Source organism: Anomaloglossus baeobatrachus, chromosome 10 (assembly GCF_048569485.1).
Source record: "Anomaloglossus baeobatrachus isolate aAnoBae1 chromosome 10, aAnoBae1.hap1, whole genome shotgun sequence".
Lineage (NCBI taxonomy): Eukaryota > Metazoa > Chordata > Amphibia > Anura > Aromobatidae > Anomaloglossus > Anomaloglossus baeobatrachus.
The window spans coordinates 11,586,347-11,598,533 of record NC_134362.1 but is presented as its reverse complement, the minus strand read 5'-3'; the positions used below and the strand labels follow the sequence as shown (position 1 = coordinate 11,598,533).

Sequence of the window (12,187 nt, the reverse complement as noted above, 5' to 3'; positions counted from 1 at the left end):
GCACATTGTGTTTTCATGATTTTTTTTAGTGTTTCTTAAAGCCAGAAAGTTGCCATGTGAAATGACTTTAGTTTTGTGCCGTCTGTGATCTGCTCTTTATAAACAAAAGTAAACAACTGAATGAACATCCTCAGAGCCAGGGGAGGCCATCAGTTTTGCCATGGGTTGTAAAATCGGTGGTTTAGTGGAGAGAATGGCTCTCATTAACAAAGTATTTACAAAGCTTTATGGAAAAATATGCAAATTACATCATCCATTACATTACATCATCCATTACATCATCGCCACCTATAGGGGGGCAATAGGCAGTTAAACCGGACGGTGATTATAGTCACCGCTCTTTGGGCGTCTCCAGAACGTTCCTAGTACATTGGCCTAAAGAAGCAGAGATCGGCGTTCACTATTGACGGCCGTCGTTGACAACGTCCATGGAAAAGTGTAAAAAGTCACAGCTCATGGAACAAGAGGAGGAAGAATCGAAAACACATAAATGGAAGGGTTAACGGCCCGGTCATACATGGACCCCGCACAGGGAGCAGTTCCTTATTCTTGTATCATTTTGTGGCCTCAACTTCTCATTTTCCTTTTCTCACCTTTGGTGGAATCAGAAGAGGGAACGCAGGTAGCACCCGACGTCCTCACACTTCCCCATATGACGCAGAACAAGAATAGTTATAGGAACCGGGAGCAGTGATGTAGAAGCAGATGGGTCTCCAGACCTTAACCCTTCCTGGTGGCCAGAGCTGCAGGTCCATAAACGATGGCGTGACCGATGTGACCTACCTGCCCTAGAGAACATGAACATGAAGTCTGGGTCTTCTCACCCAGAAGCTCCATCAATCGGAAGCCAAAAACATATTGGAAGATTAATTGGTCAACAAATGGTCCTAATGCCTCCTAAGGTCATTCTGGCCCATCGTTCCACCAACGGGCAGCAAAAGTCCAGCAGAAGACAACCGGATAAAGTGGTGACCGAGGCACAACCACGCGTCACTAAAATCTATTTCTTATGGAGTAATCAGAAATAACCTGATAGATCTTATTAATGATCCACAAAGTTATCAACACGTTCCACAACCCCACATATGAGGTGATAGAGTAATCTGGAGGGAAGAGGAGGACAGAGGAGTTTGGAGGGAAGAGGAGGACAGAGGAGTCTGGAGGGAAGAAGAGGACAGAGGAGTCTGGAGGAAAGAGGAGGACAGAGGAGTCTGGAGGGAAGAGGAGGACAGAGGAGTCTGGAGGGAAGAGGAGGACAGAGGAGTCTGGAGGGAAGAAGAGGACAGAGGAGTCTGGAGGAAAGAGGAGGACAGAGGAGTCTGGAGGAATGAGGAGGACAGAGGAGTCTGGAGGAATGAGGAGGACAGAGGAGTCTGGAGGAATGAGGAGGACAGAGGAGTCTGGAGGAAAGAGGAGGAGGAAGACAGAGGAGTCTGGAGGGAAGAGGAGGACAGAGGAGTCTGGAGGGAATAGGATGACAGAGAAGTCTGGAGGGAAGAGGAAGACAGAGGAATCTGGAGGGAAGAGGAGGATAGAGGAGTCTGGAGGGAAGAGGAGGACAGATGAGTCCGGAGGAAAGAGGAGGATAGAGGAGTCCGGAGGAAAGAGGATAAGGAGGAAGACAGAGGAGTCTGGAGGGAAGAGGAGGACAGAGGAGTCTGGAGGAAAGAGGAGGACAGAGGAGTCTGGAGGAAAGAGGAGGACAGAGGAGTCTGGAGGAAAGAGGAGGACAGAGGAGTCTGGAGGAATGAGGAGGACAGAGGAGTCTGGAGGAATGAGGAGGACAGAGGAGTCTGGAGGAAAGAGGAGGAGGAAGACAGAGGAGTCTGGAGGGAAGAGGAGGACAGAGGAGTCTGGAGGGAATAGGATGACAGAGAAGTCTGGAGGGAAGAGGAAGACAGAGGAATCTGGAGGGAAGAGGAGGATAGAGGAGTCTGGAGGGAAGAGGAGGACAGAGGAGTCTGGAGGAAAGAGGAGGACAGAGGAGTCTGGAGGAAAGAGGAGGACAGAGGAGTCTGGAGGAATGAGGAGGACAGAGGAGTCTGGAGGAATGAGGAGGACAGAGGAGTCTGGAGGAAAGAGGAGGAGGAAGACAGAGGAGTCTGGAGGGAAGAGGAGGACAGAGGAGTCTGGAGGGAATAGGATGACAGAGAAGTCTGGAGGGAAGAGGAAGACAGAGGAATCTGGAGGGAAGAGGAGGACAGAGGAGTCTGGAGGGAAGAGGAGGACAGAGGAGTCTGAAGGGAAGAGGAAATAGAAGGAAGCTCTGCGTCACCGATTGATAGGTGCTCAGGGGAGAAACGACTGAAAAAATAGAGAGTAACCCCGGCACACTACACAATACCAGGTTAGTGTGCCGAGGTTACTCTCTATTTTTTGAAGGGAAGAGGAAGACAGAGGATTCCGGAGGAAAGAGGAGTCTGGAGGAAAGAAGGAGGACAGAGGAGTATGGAGGGAAGAGGAGGACAGAGGAGTCTGGAGGGAATAGGAGGACAGAGAAGTCTGGAGGGAGGATGACAGATAAGTCTGGAGGGAGGAGTATGGAGTGAAGAGGAGGAGGACAGAGGAGTCCAGAGGAAAGAGGAGGACAGAGGAGTCTGGAGAAAAGAGGAGGACAGAGGAGTCTGGAGGGAAGAGGAGGAGGACAGAGGAGTCTGGAGGAAAGAGGAGGACAGAGGAGTCTGGAGGAAAGAGGAGGAGGACAGAGGAGTATGGAGGGAAGAGGAGGACAGATGAGTCTGGAGGGAATAGGAGGACAGAGGAGTCTGGAGGAAAAAGGAGGAGAGAAGAGTCTGGAGGGAAGAGGAGGACAGAGGAGTCTGGAGGCAAAAGGATGACAGAGGAGTCTGGAGGGAAGAGGAGGAGGACAGAGGAGTCGAGGGAATAAGAGGACAGTGGAGTCTGGAGGAAAGAAGAGGAGGAGGAAGACAGAGGAGTTGGAGGGAAAAGGTGGACAGAGGAGTGTGGAGGAAAGAGGAGGAGGACAGAGTAGTCTGGAAAGAAGAGAAGGACAGAGGAGTCTGGAGGGAATAATAGGACAGTGGAGTCTGGAGTAAAGAGGAGGACAAATGAGTCCGGAGGAAAGAGGAGTCTGGAGAAAAGAGAAGGACAGAAGAGTCTGGAGGGAGGAGGAGAACAGAGGAATCTGGAGGGAAGAAGAGGACAGTGAAGTCTGGAAGAAAGAGGAGGACAGATGAGTCCGGAGGAAAGAGGAGGACAGAGGAGTCTGAGGAAAGAGGAGGACAGAGGAGTCTGCAGGGACGAAGAGGACAGATGAGTCCTGAGGAAAGAGGAGGACAGAGGAGGACATAAGAGTCTACAGAAAGGAGGACAGAGGAGTCTAGAGGAAAGAGGAGGACAGAGGCGTCTGAAGGGAAAAGGAGGACAGAGGAGTGTGGAGGATAGAGGAGGAGGACAGAGGAGTCTGGAGAAAAGAGGAGGACAAATGAGTCTGGAGGAAAGAGGACAGAGGAGTGTGGAGGGAAGAGGAGGACAGAGGAGTATGGAGGAAAGAGGAGGACAGATGAGTCTGGAGGGAGGAGGAGGACAGATGAGTCTGAAGGGAGGAGGAGGACAGATGAGTCCAGAGGGAAGAGGAGTCTGGAGGGAAGAGGAAGAAGACAGAGGAGTCTGGAGGAAAGAGGAGGACGGAGGAGTCTGGCGGACGAGAGGTCTGGAGTGAGGAGGATGACAAAGAAGTGTAGAGGGAGTAGGACAGATGAGTTTGGAGGGAGGAGGAGGACAGAGGAGTCTGGAGGAAAGAAGATGACAGTGGAGTCTGGAGGGAGGGGACAGAGGAGTCTGGAGGACGAGGGGTCTGGAGTGAGGAGGATGACAAAGGAGTGTAGAGGGAGGAGGACAGATGAGTTTGTAGGGAGGAGGAGGACAGAGGAGTCTGGAGGAAAGAAGATGACAGTGGAGTCTGGAGGGAGGGGACAGAGGAGTCTGGAGGACAAGGGGTCTGGAGTGAGGAGGATGACAAAGGAGTGTAGAGGGAGGAGGACAGATTAGTTTGTAGGGAGGAGGAGGACAGAGGAGTCTGGAGGAAAGAAAAGGACAGTGGAGTCTGGAGGGAGGGGACAGAGGAGACTGGAGGACAGGGGAGTCTGGAATGAGACAGAGGAGATTTGAGAGGTACTCAGGGGTGTTTTCCAAATAAGCACATGCAGGCTCTGCAGCACTGAGTGTGCATGTATATGGGGTAAAGTCAGAACAATGAGCGGTCATCCAGACAATTATTAAAAGAGTATGACCATTATCATGGGTAGAAGATTATGAATAATTAGCAAAAAACATCAATTGTGTTTGATTTACAGAGTCCTAAAAGCTTTTCAATGCTGAAGATTTTAGCCACTTTTAGACCTCATATTTTGCCTATTATGGTAATTATTACAGATGAGCAATCACCCAGAGTGAATTGCCAAAAACACGTCCGCTGCCATTGTACACAAAGCAGAAGACTTGCATCAGCCAAAGAAGTGTGATATGACCTCAGGTGTGAATGATGGGCTCTCCCACATGGCTTTCTAGCTATCATATGATTTAGGAACTATCATAGCCACTATAAAAGCCCAGGCAGGGAATGCAGCAGCCATATTGTGGAGAATCTGGATAGTGAGAGGACATCAGAGTGCACAACTCAGGAATAGAAATAAGGAGAAAAAGAACTCCTGAAGTTACGTAGTCAGTACCTGCATTTTCTTTGCATGCGACTGATACTTCCCACACCCTATCTTTTCCCCGAAATGAAGAGGAAAAATGAGTGCAAATATGAAACCCGCGTCATCCATTGTGTTATGACCGCGCACCATTTATTGTACGGACATCCCCTGTGCAGTCTGGGGACTTTTGTGCACGACCGGCGTTCAATACTAATGATTTCTAAGGAAAAGATTTCTGCTACTGAACCGAGAAATTAGGATCCTCTTCACTCTGTAATGCGGCTGCAACGACGGCGCAACGTCTTCCATTAGGAACCACCTGCTCCTGGACTTTGTCACCTTCCTCAGACACCAGTTTTGGCCCTTGCACACACTAATGTCTCCGTTGTCACATGTACTGGAGACTGTTCACACACGGACTCATTACACTAGGTGTTTATCTATCATCTCCATGTTTTCAATTGGCCCGTCTGTATCACACATGTGTTTGTGTGTCCGACACGGAGACATGTCTGTTTTTTTACCGTCATCATGGATGAAAAGGGTCAACAAGTCTATGGGTCCATGAGAAGCACATACAGCACACGGATGACACACGGATGACACAGATGGTGTGGAGACACAGGGGTCAGTGGGTGCTCCCCTGTGGAGACAGGGGGGTCAGTGGGTGCTCCCCTGTGGAGACACGGGGGTCAGTGGGTGCTCACATGTGGAGACACGGGGGTCAGTGGGTGCTCACATGTGGAGACACAGGGTCAGTGGGTGCTCACATGTGGAGACACAGGGGTCAGTGGGTGCTCCCCTGTGGAGACACGGGGGTCAGTGGGTGCTCACATGTGGAGACACAGGGGTCAGTGGGTGCTCCCCTGTGGAGACACTGGGGTCAGTGGGTGCTCACATGTGGAGACACGGGGGTCAGTGGGTGCTCACATGTGGAGACACAGGGGTCAGTGGGTGCTCACATGTGGAGACACAGGGGTCAGTGGGTGCTCCCCTGTGGAGACACGGGGGTCAGTGGGTGCTCACATGTGGAGACACAGGGGTCAGTGGGTGCTCTCCTGTGGAGACACGGGGGTCAGTGGGTGCTCACATGTGGAGACACGGGGGTCAGTGGGTGCTCACATGTGGAGACACGGGGGTCAGTGAGTGCTCCCCTGTGGAGACACGGGGGTCAGTGGGTGCTCTCCTGTGGAGACACTGGGGTCAGTGGGTGCTCTCCTGTGGAGTCACGGGGGTCAGTGGGTGGTCTCGTGTGGAGACATGAGGGTCAGTGGGTGCTCTCCTGTGGAGACACAGGGGTCAGTGGGTGCTCTCCTGTGGAGACACGGGGGTCAGTGGGTGCTCTTCTGTGGAGACACGGGGGTCAGTGGGTGCTCTCCTGTGGAGACACGGGGGTCAGTGGGTGCTCTCCTGTGGAGACACGGGGCTCAGTGGGTGCTCTCGTCCGCTGGTCCGGCCGCCTTTAGAAAGACAGCATGGCCCAGGGCTCATCCCAACTGAACGCCGGCATCCTTAACCGTGGGCGTAACACTACTCAGACAACACAGGGTGAGGGAACCACAAAATTAAGACTTTATTGGATCCCCAAACAATTAACGGCACATAACACATAACCAGCAAAACACACAAATGTAACCGGCAACAGAGTCTCCCCCTTCCGCTGCTCACCAGGGATTAGAAGGTCCGTGCCTCAGAGCTTCCAGGGCTATTTACTCCAATCCAGCAGCACCGCGCTTTCGGCGGGCACCCACTGAGACTGGAATAACGCCAGATTTAGGAAGCTGTGTGAGGTCTGCAAAGTCTGTAGTCAAGTGACTGGGTTGTCCCAAGCTGGATTCCTTCCTTAGGTAGTCCTTGATATCACAGCCGAATCCTTGCATTCGATGCTGAAGTCCATGTTGTATTATATTAAGGAATAACGTTTGGAACTCCATTCTATGTCTGAACTGGGTGCAAAAAACCTAAAAAACATCACTATGGGGAGATAAGGTATGCACACCAGTGACTATGGAAGGGGAATACATGGAATAGCAGAAACTGCTGTGTGAATACTGACATGAAAAATTCAATAGCTATTTGTTAGAATGAAATGTGAAAAATGGAACCTGCATTACTGCCATGAATATATGAATAAAGAGAAATTTAGCTACTGAATTGATCAATGCAGAAGAGCCCCAACACTACGCCAAAGTATTTCTCTACGTTGGGGTCCCTAGCTTGTGTGTGTCCTCTCATGCAGTTAAAAAACTTACCGTGTATGGGACGCTGAGACCCAGGCTATATATGCGTATAATGTGGATTGGCAATAGGTGTGTATGGGGAGGGTTCACAAACGAAAAACTACTAACATTAAGGAATAACGTTTGGAACTCCATTCTATGTCTGAACTGGGTGCAAAAAACCTAAAAAACATCACTATGGGGAGATAAGGTATGCACACCAGTGACTATGGAAGGGGAATACATGGAATAGCAGAAACTGCTGTGTGAATACTGACATGAAAAATTCAATAGCTATTTGTTAGAATGAAATGTGAAAAATGGAACCTGCATTACTGCCATGAATATATGAATAAAGAGAAATTTAGCTACTGAATTGATCAATGCAGAAGAGCCCCAACACTACGCCAAAGTATTTCTCTACGTTGGGGTCCCTAGCTTGTGTGTGTCCTCTCATGCAGTTAAAAAACTTACCGTGTATGGGACGCTGAGACCCAGGCTATATAGGCTATACTAATGTTAGTAGTTTTTCGTTTGTGAACCCTCCCCATACACACCTATTGCCAATCCACATTATACGCATATATAGCCTGGGTCTCAGCGTCCCATACACGGTAAGTTTTTTAACTGCATGAGAGGACACACACAAGCTAGGGACCCCAACGTAGAGAAATACTTTGGCGTAGTGTTGGGGCTCTTCTGCATTGATCAATTCAGTAGCTAAATTTCTCTTTATTCATATATTCATGGCAGTAATGCAGGTTCCATTTTTCACATTTCATTCTAACAAATAGCTATTGAATTTTTCATGTCAGTATTCACACAGCAGTTTCTGCTATTCCATGTATTCCCCTTCCATAGTCACTGGTGTGCATACCTTATCTCCCCATGTTGTATTATAATCCAGGTTCGGTTATGGCTTGCCAATCAGATCCGCAGATCCGAGATTGGTAGCATGTAGCAAGAGTCTACCCGGGCAATGGACAGTCCTCCTTCTTATACCCCTGAGCTCTCCATTCAGACTATTGGGGTCTTCACGATTGGTGGATAAGACTGGGCTCTTATTGGCTAGATTTGAAGCCGTATACAAAATGTCCTTAGTAGTAATGGTCTCCCTAGTAGTAGTTGTCTGGGTATCTGACCTTCACTGGCCAAGGCAATTACATGAGTCAACAAGAACTTTAACACTAGACTCCTAAGAGTCTTGTAGAAACAATGAGGGGCTTATCCCTCATTTATAAACAAACTATCATCATGTCTGGCTGAATTTTAAGAAACTTAACCCATGCTGGGCACTCACAGAGACCATGTCGATATGACACATGCATGACACGCGGATGGCATACAGATGATACACAGGTGACACATGGATGGACAAAATGGAACGTTACACACTTTTTTTATGCCTTAGGCCCCCTTTACACGTCTGTGTCTACAGGACGTGTTGTGTCCATTTTCACACATATTGGAGATATGTTCACGCATACTAATGAAAATCTATCGCAAGCTTCACACCTCCGTGTTCTTACATGGACCATGTGAACCACACGTGTGTCGGTGTGATCCACACGGAGACATGTCTGTTTTTACCCATAAAAGTCAATAGGTCCGTGAAAAATAAGTACAGCACATAAATAAATATCTATATGACATCCATGTGTTGTCCGTGTCCTGTACGTGTGATATTTGTGCTGCATGTATGACATTTGTGTGCTGTATGTGTGACATCCGTGTTCTGTCTGTGTGCTGTACGTGTGACATTTCCGTACTGTCCGTGTTACATTCATGTGCTGTCCGTGTGATATCTGTGTGCTGTCTGTGTGCTGCACATGTGACATTTATGTGCTGTCTGTGTGCTGCACATGTGACATCTATGTGCTGTCTGTGTGCTGCACATGTGACATTCGTGTGCTCTACATGTTTAACATTGCAAAATCTAGAAGCAGCTTTGTAATTTCATTCTTCCTTTAACGATACCGGAAAAACATGGATGGACAATCACAAAAAAAGACAGCTGCACTCTGAAATGCTGAATCCTGCAAACCATGAATGTAAGAATATAGACATGCATTACTGCTAAAGGAAATCTAAGAAAAAAATTGCGATATTCAGCAGAGCAGGTTCCTACTCGTCCATACAAAGGAGGTTTTTAAACCCAGAGAGAGGCCTCAGTTCAGTGTAGGTTGCCAGTAATATGAGATGTGCCTTGACGCGGCTACTGGGCACATATAGAAATGGCCATTTTTATGCTAAATATCTCAATTTTTCCTAAATTTCCTTTATTATATTTCCTTTTATCCTACTTAGAACTCATTTTATTGCGAGATGGTTCAGAGTTTTACATAGACATATAATTTCTTCATAGGCTTCCCTGGCTGCTATAGGAATACATTGGACCCCCTTAGATGCCACAGCTAGGATAAACTACAGCATCTAAAGGAGTTTATGAAAGAAGACCAAACACCACCAGAAAAGTGCAGAATGGTCATTGTTAAAGGGATAAATAACAAATAAGCAACAGAACAAAGTCGGATGAACTCCTTTATTTTCATTGGCGCTGCCCAAATAGTGGCGGACAAACCGCTGGTGCAGCGCACTGGGGCCTGAAGGTTCGGGGTCTCTTGCTGGCCAGTTAATAATGAGGGCAATCCCAACCATAATATGTGTAGAGAGCCCTCCTGACTGAGCTGGAGGGAAAGAAGCCTTGGTCATATTGATTTTCATCATCCAATTTTTTGGACCTAAGTGGCCCCCAAAGGTGTTTGATAGCCGTATGTTCTTTGATTGTGTATGGACGTGTCAGGGAGAAAATCCTGTGGGGCTTTTGGCTATTAGGGTGAACGGGCGACAATTGAGGAACTAGACTGATAACATGACACCGTGACTAATAAAACCCTCTAATCATAGCTTTGCTAAGTCACCAACTACATGCAAATATTTCAGATTTCAAAAGATGAGGTTTGATGTTTGACGACCTACGCAGATGAGTGCGGAAAACGGCACAGAATGATGACACAGGCTAGGGTCCCACCATGACACACACATACAATGACCAGTGTGACCATGATCACGGGCTGACCTCAGGATGATGAGGGCTGGAGGTCAGCCTCGGGACGCACAAAGACTGAATATTGAGGAGGGTGAGATAGAACATAGCCAACCTAGACGACAACAGGTCCATACTGATAGAACATAGCCAACCTAGAAGACAACAGGTCCATACTGATAGAACATAGCCAACCTAGAAGACAACAGGTCCATACTGATAGAACATAGCCAACCTAGAAGACAACAGGTCCATACTGATAGAACATAGCCAACCTAGAAGACAACAGGTCCATACTGATAGAACATAGTCAACCTAGAAGACAACAGGTCCATACTGATAGAACATAGCCAACCTAGAAGAGAACAAGTTCATACTGATAGAACATAGTCAACCTAGAAGAGAACAAGTTCATACTGATAGCCAATCTAGAAGAGAACACGTTCATACTGATACAACATAGTCAACCTAGAAAACAACCGGTCCATACTGATAGAACATAGCCAACCTAGACGACAACAGGTTCATATTGATAGAACATAGCCAACCTAGAAGACAACAGGTCCATACTGATAGAACATAGCCAACTTAGACAACAACAGCTCCATACTGATAGAACATAGCCAACCTAAACGACAACAGGTCCATACTGATAGAACATAGCCAACCTAGACGACAACAGGTTCATATTGATAGAACATAGCCAAGCTAGAAGACAACAGGTCCATACTGATAGAACATAGCCAACTTAGACAACAACAGCTCCATACTGATAGAACATAGCCAACCTAAACAACAACAGGTCCATACTGATAGAACATAGTCAACCTAGAAGACAACCGGTCCATGCTGATAGAACATAGCCAACCTAGACGACAACAGATTCATATTGATAGAACATAGCCAACCTAGAAGACAACAGGTCCATACTGATAGAACATAGTCAACCTAGAAGACAACCGATCCATGCTGATAGAACATAGCCAACCTAGACGACAACAGGTCCATACTGATAGAACATAGCCAACCTAGAAGACAACAGGTCCATATTGATAGAACATAGCCAACCTAGACGACAACAAGTCCATACTGATAGCACATAGCCAACCTACAAGACAACAGGTCCATACCATAACTTTAATCTCCGTGCAAAATCGACACCAGGGCTGACATCGATTGCACTTGTGTAACCACAATATAGGGACCCTGTGGGCATGCTCAACCTCCAGGACTATGGATGGCTATCTCTAAAGGGTCATATCCTGAGCTTGGATGCCGTGCATAGTCTGACTAGCTTGGTGCTCAAGGGTTTTGGGCCACAGTGCAAAATCTTCAACAAGGCCCCCAACTACCTTGGGTCTTTAATAGTAGTGATCTCTAGAAATGAGCCCAAAGATCCAACCCCTTCACCCAGTATAGTTCACCCCTGGACTAGGTTTTCTAGCATAAACGGAGCATAGCCTCTGCAAAGAGTAAGATATCAGGTGCTTACCTTGCAGGATACAATGTTCCAGGGGGCATTCATCCTACCACCACCGGCACCTGGTAGAAAACCATACATCCACACGGGACTTCGTGAGACCACCACACTACACTGATGAATGGGTCCCGTCCAGCTACATGTCGGGGACGTGCGATAAACTCTTTCATTTGATTTAAAGGGGGAAGTGTGTGGACTTCCTTTATACCGTACAACGGCAGAACTTTATTCACTTCTCCATGCTGTTAGTTCTGCTAAACTATGCTAATACATAGGGAACTCATCACCAGCTCCATGCAAAGCACAGGATCTACTGGGGCAGCTCAGTGGTGACCATATACTCCATGTAAAAGTCAGATATAGATACTGGAAAATCCGTGCAATGACATGGAAACATTGGTCAGTGCCGAAATGCTCAAGATCTTGATGTCACGGTATCTGGATGGTTCAGCATCTGTGGATGGTATAGAATGGGCAATGGGGTGGAAAGTGGCCCCTACAGAGCTGAGGGTCTACGGTGCTAACGGTGGAGGAATTTGATTAGCCAATAAGAACGATCTGGTTGCCTTCCACACGTGGAATTGTCATTTTTAGGCCACAATTTCTTCCCGAAAAAGGAAGAAAGTAGACGTTGCAACTTGTTGCACTTGTTTGCTGTAATTTTGCTTTTCAGACTTCATTCTTGAAGGTTTGATATCATTTCGGGACCCCCAATATGTCAACAATAAAGAGGTTGGAGACCCCCAAAAAGTAGGAGAGATACATTTTTTAAGTTTCGAAG

The 12,187-nt window shown here is 47.5% G+C and overlaps 1 protein-coding gene across 1 annotated transcript in view; it reads right to left on the bottom strand.

Moving 5' to 3' along the window:
* The window catches only part of SPI1 (Spi-1 proto-oncogene), a 57,852-nt gene extending 46,287 nt beyond the window's left edge, over nucleotides 1-11,565 (bottom strand). Inside the window, exon 1 of the mRNA XM_075325485.1 lies at nucleotides 11,419-11,565. Within this exon, the coding sequence (XP_075181600.1) occupies nucleotides 11,419-11,487 (69 nt within the window). The 5' untranslated portion in view covers nucleotides 11,488-11,565. The remainder of the gene's footprint in view (nucleotides 1-11,418) is intronic.
* Nucleotides 11,566-12,187: the final 622 nt, after the last annotated feature.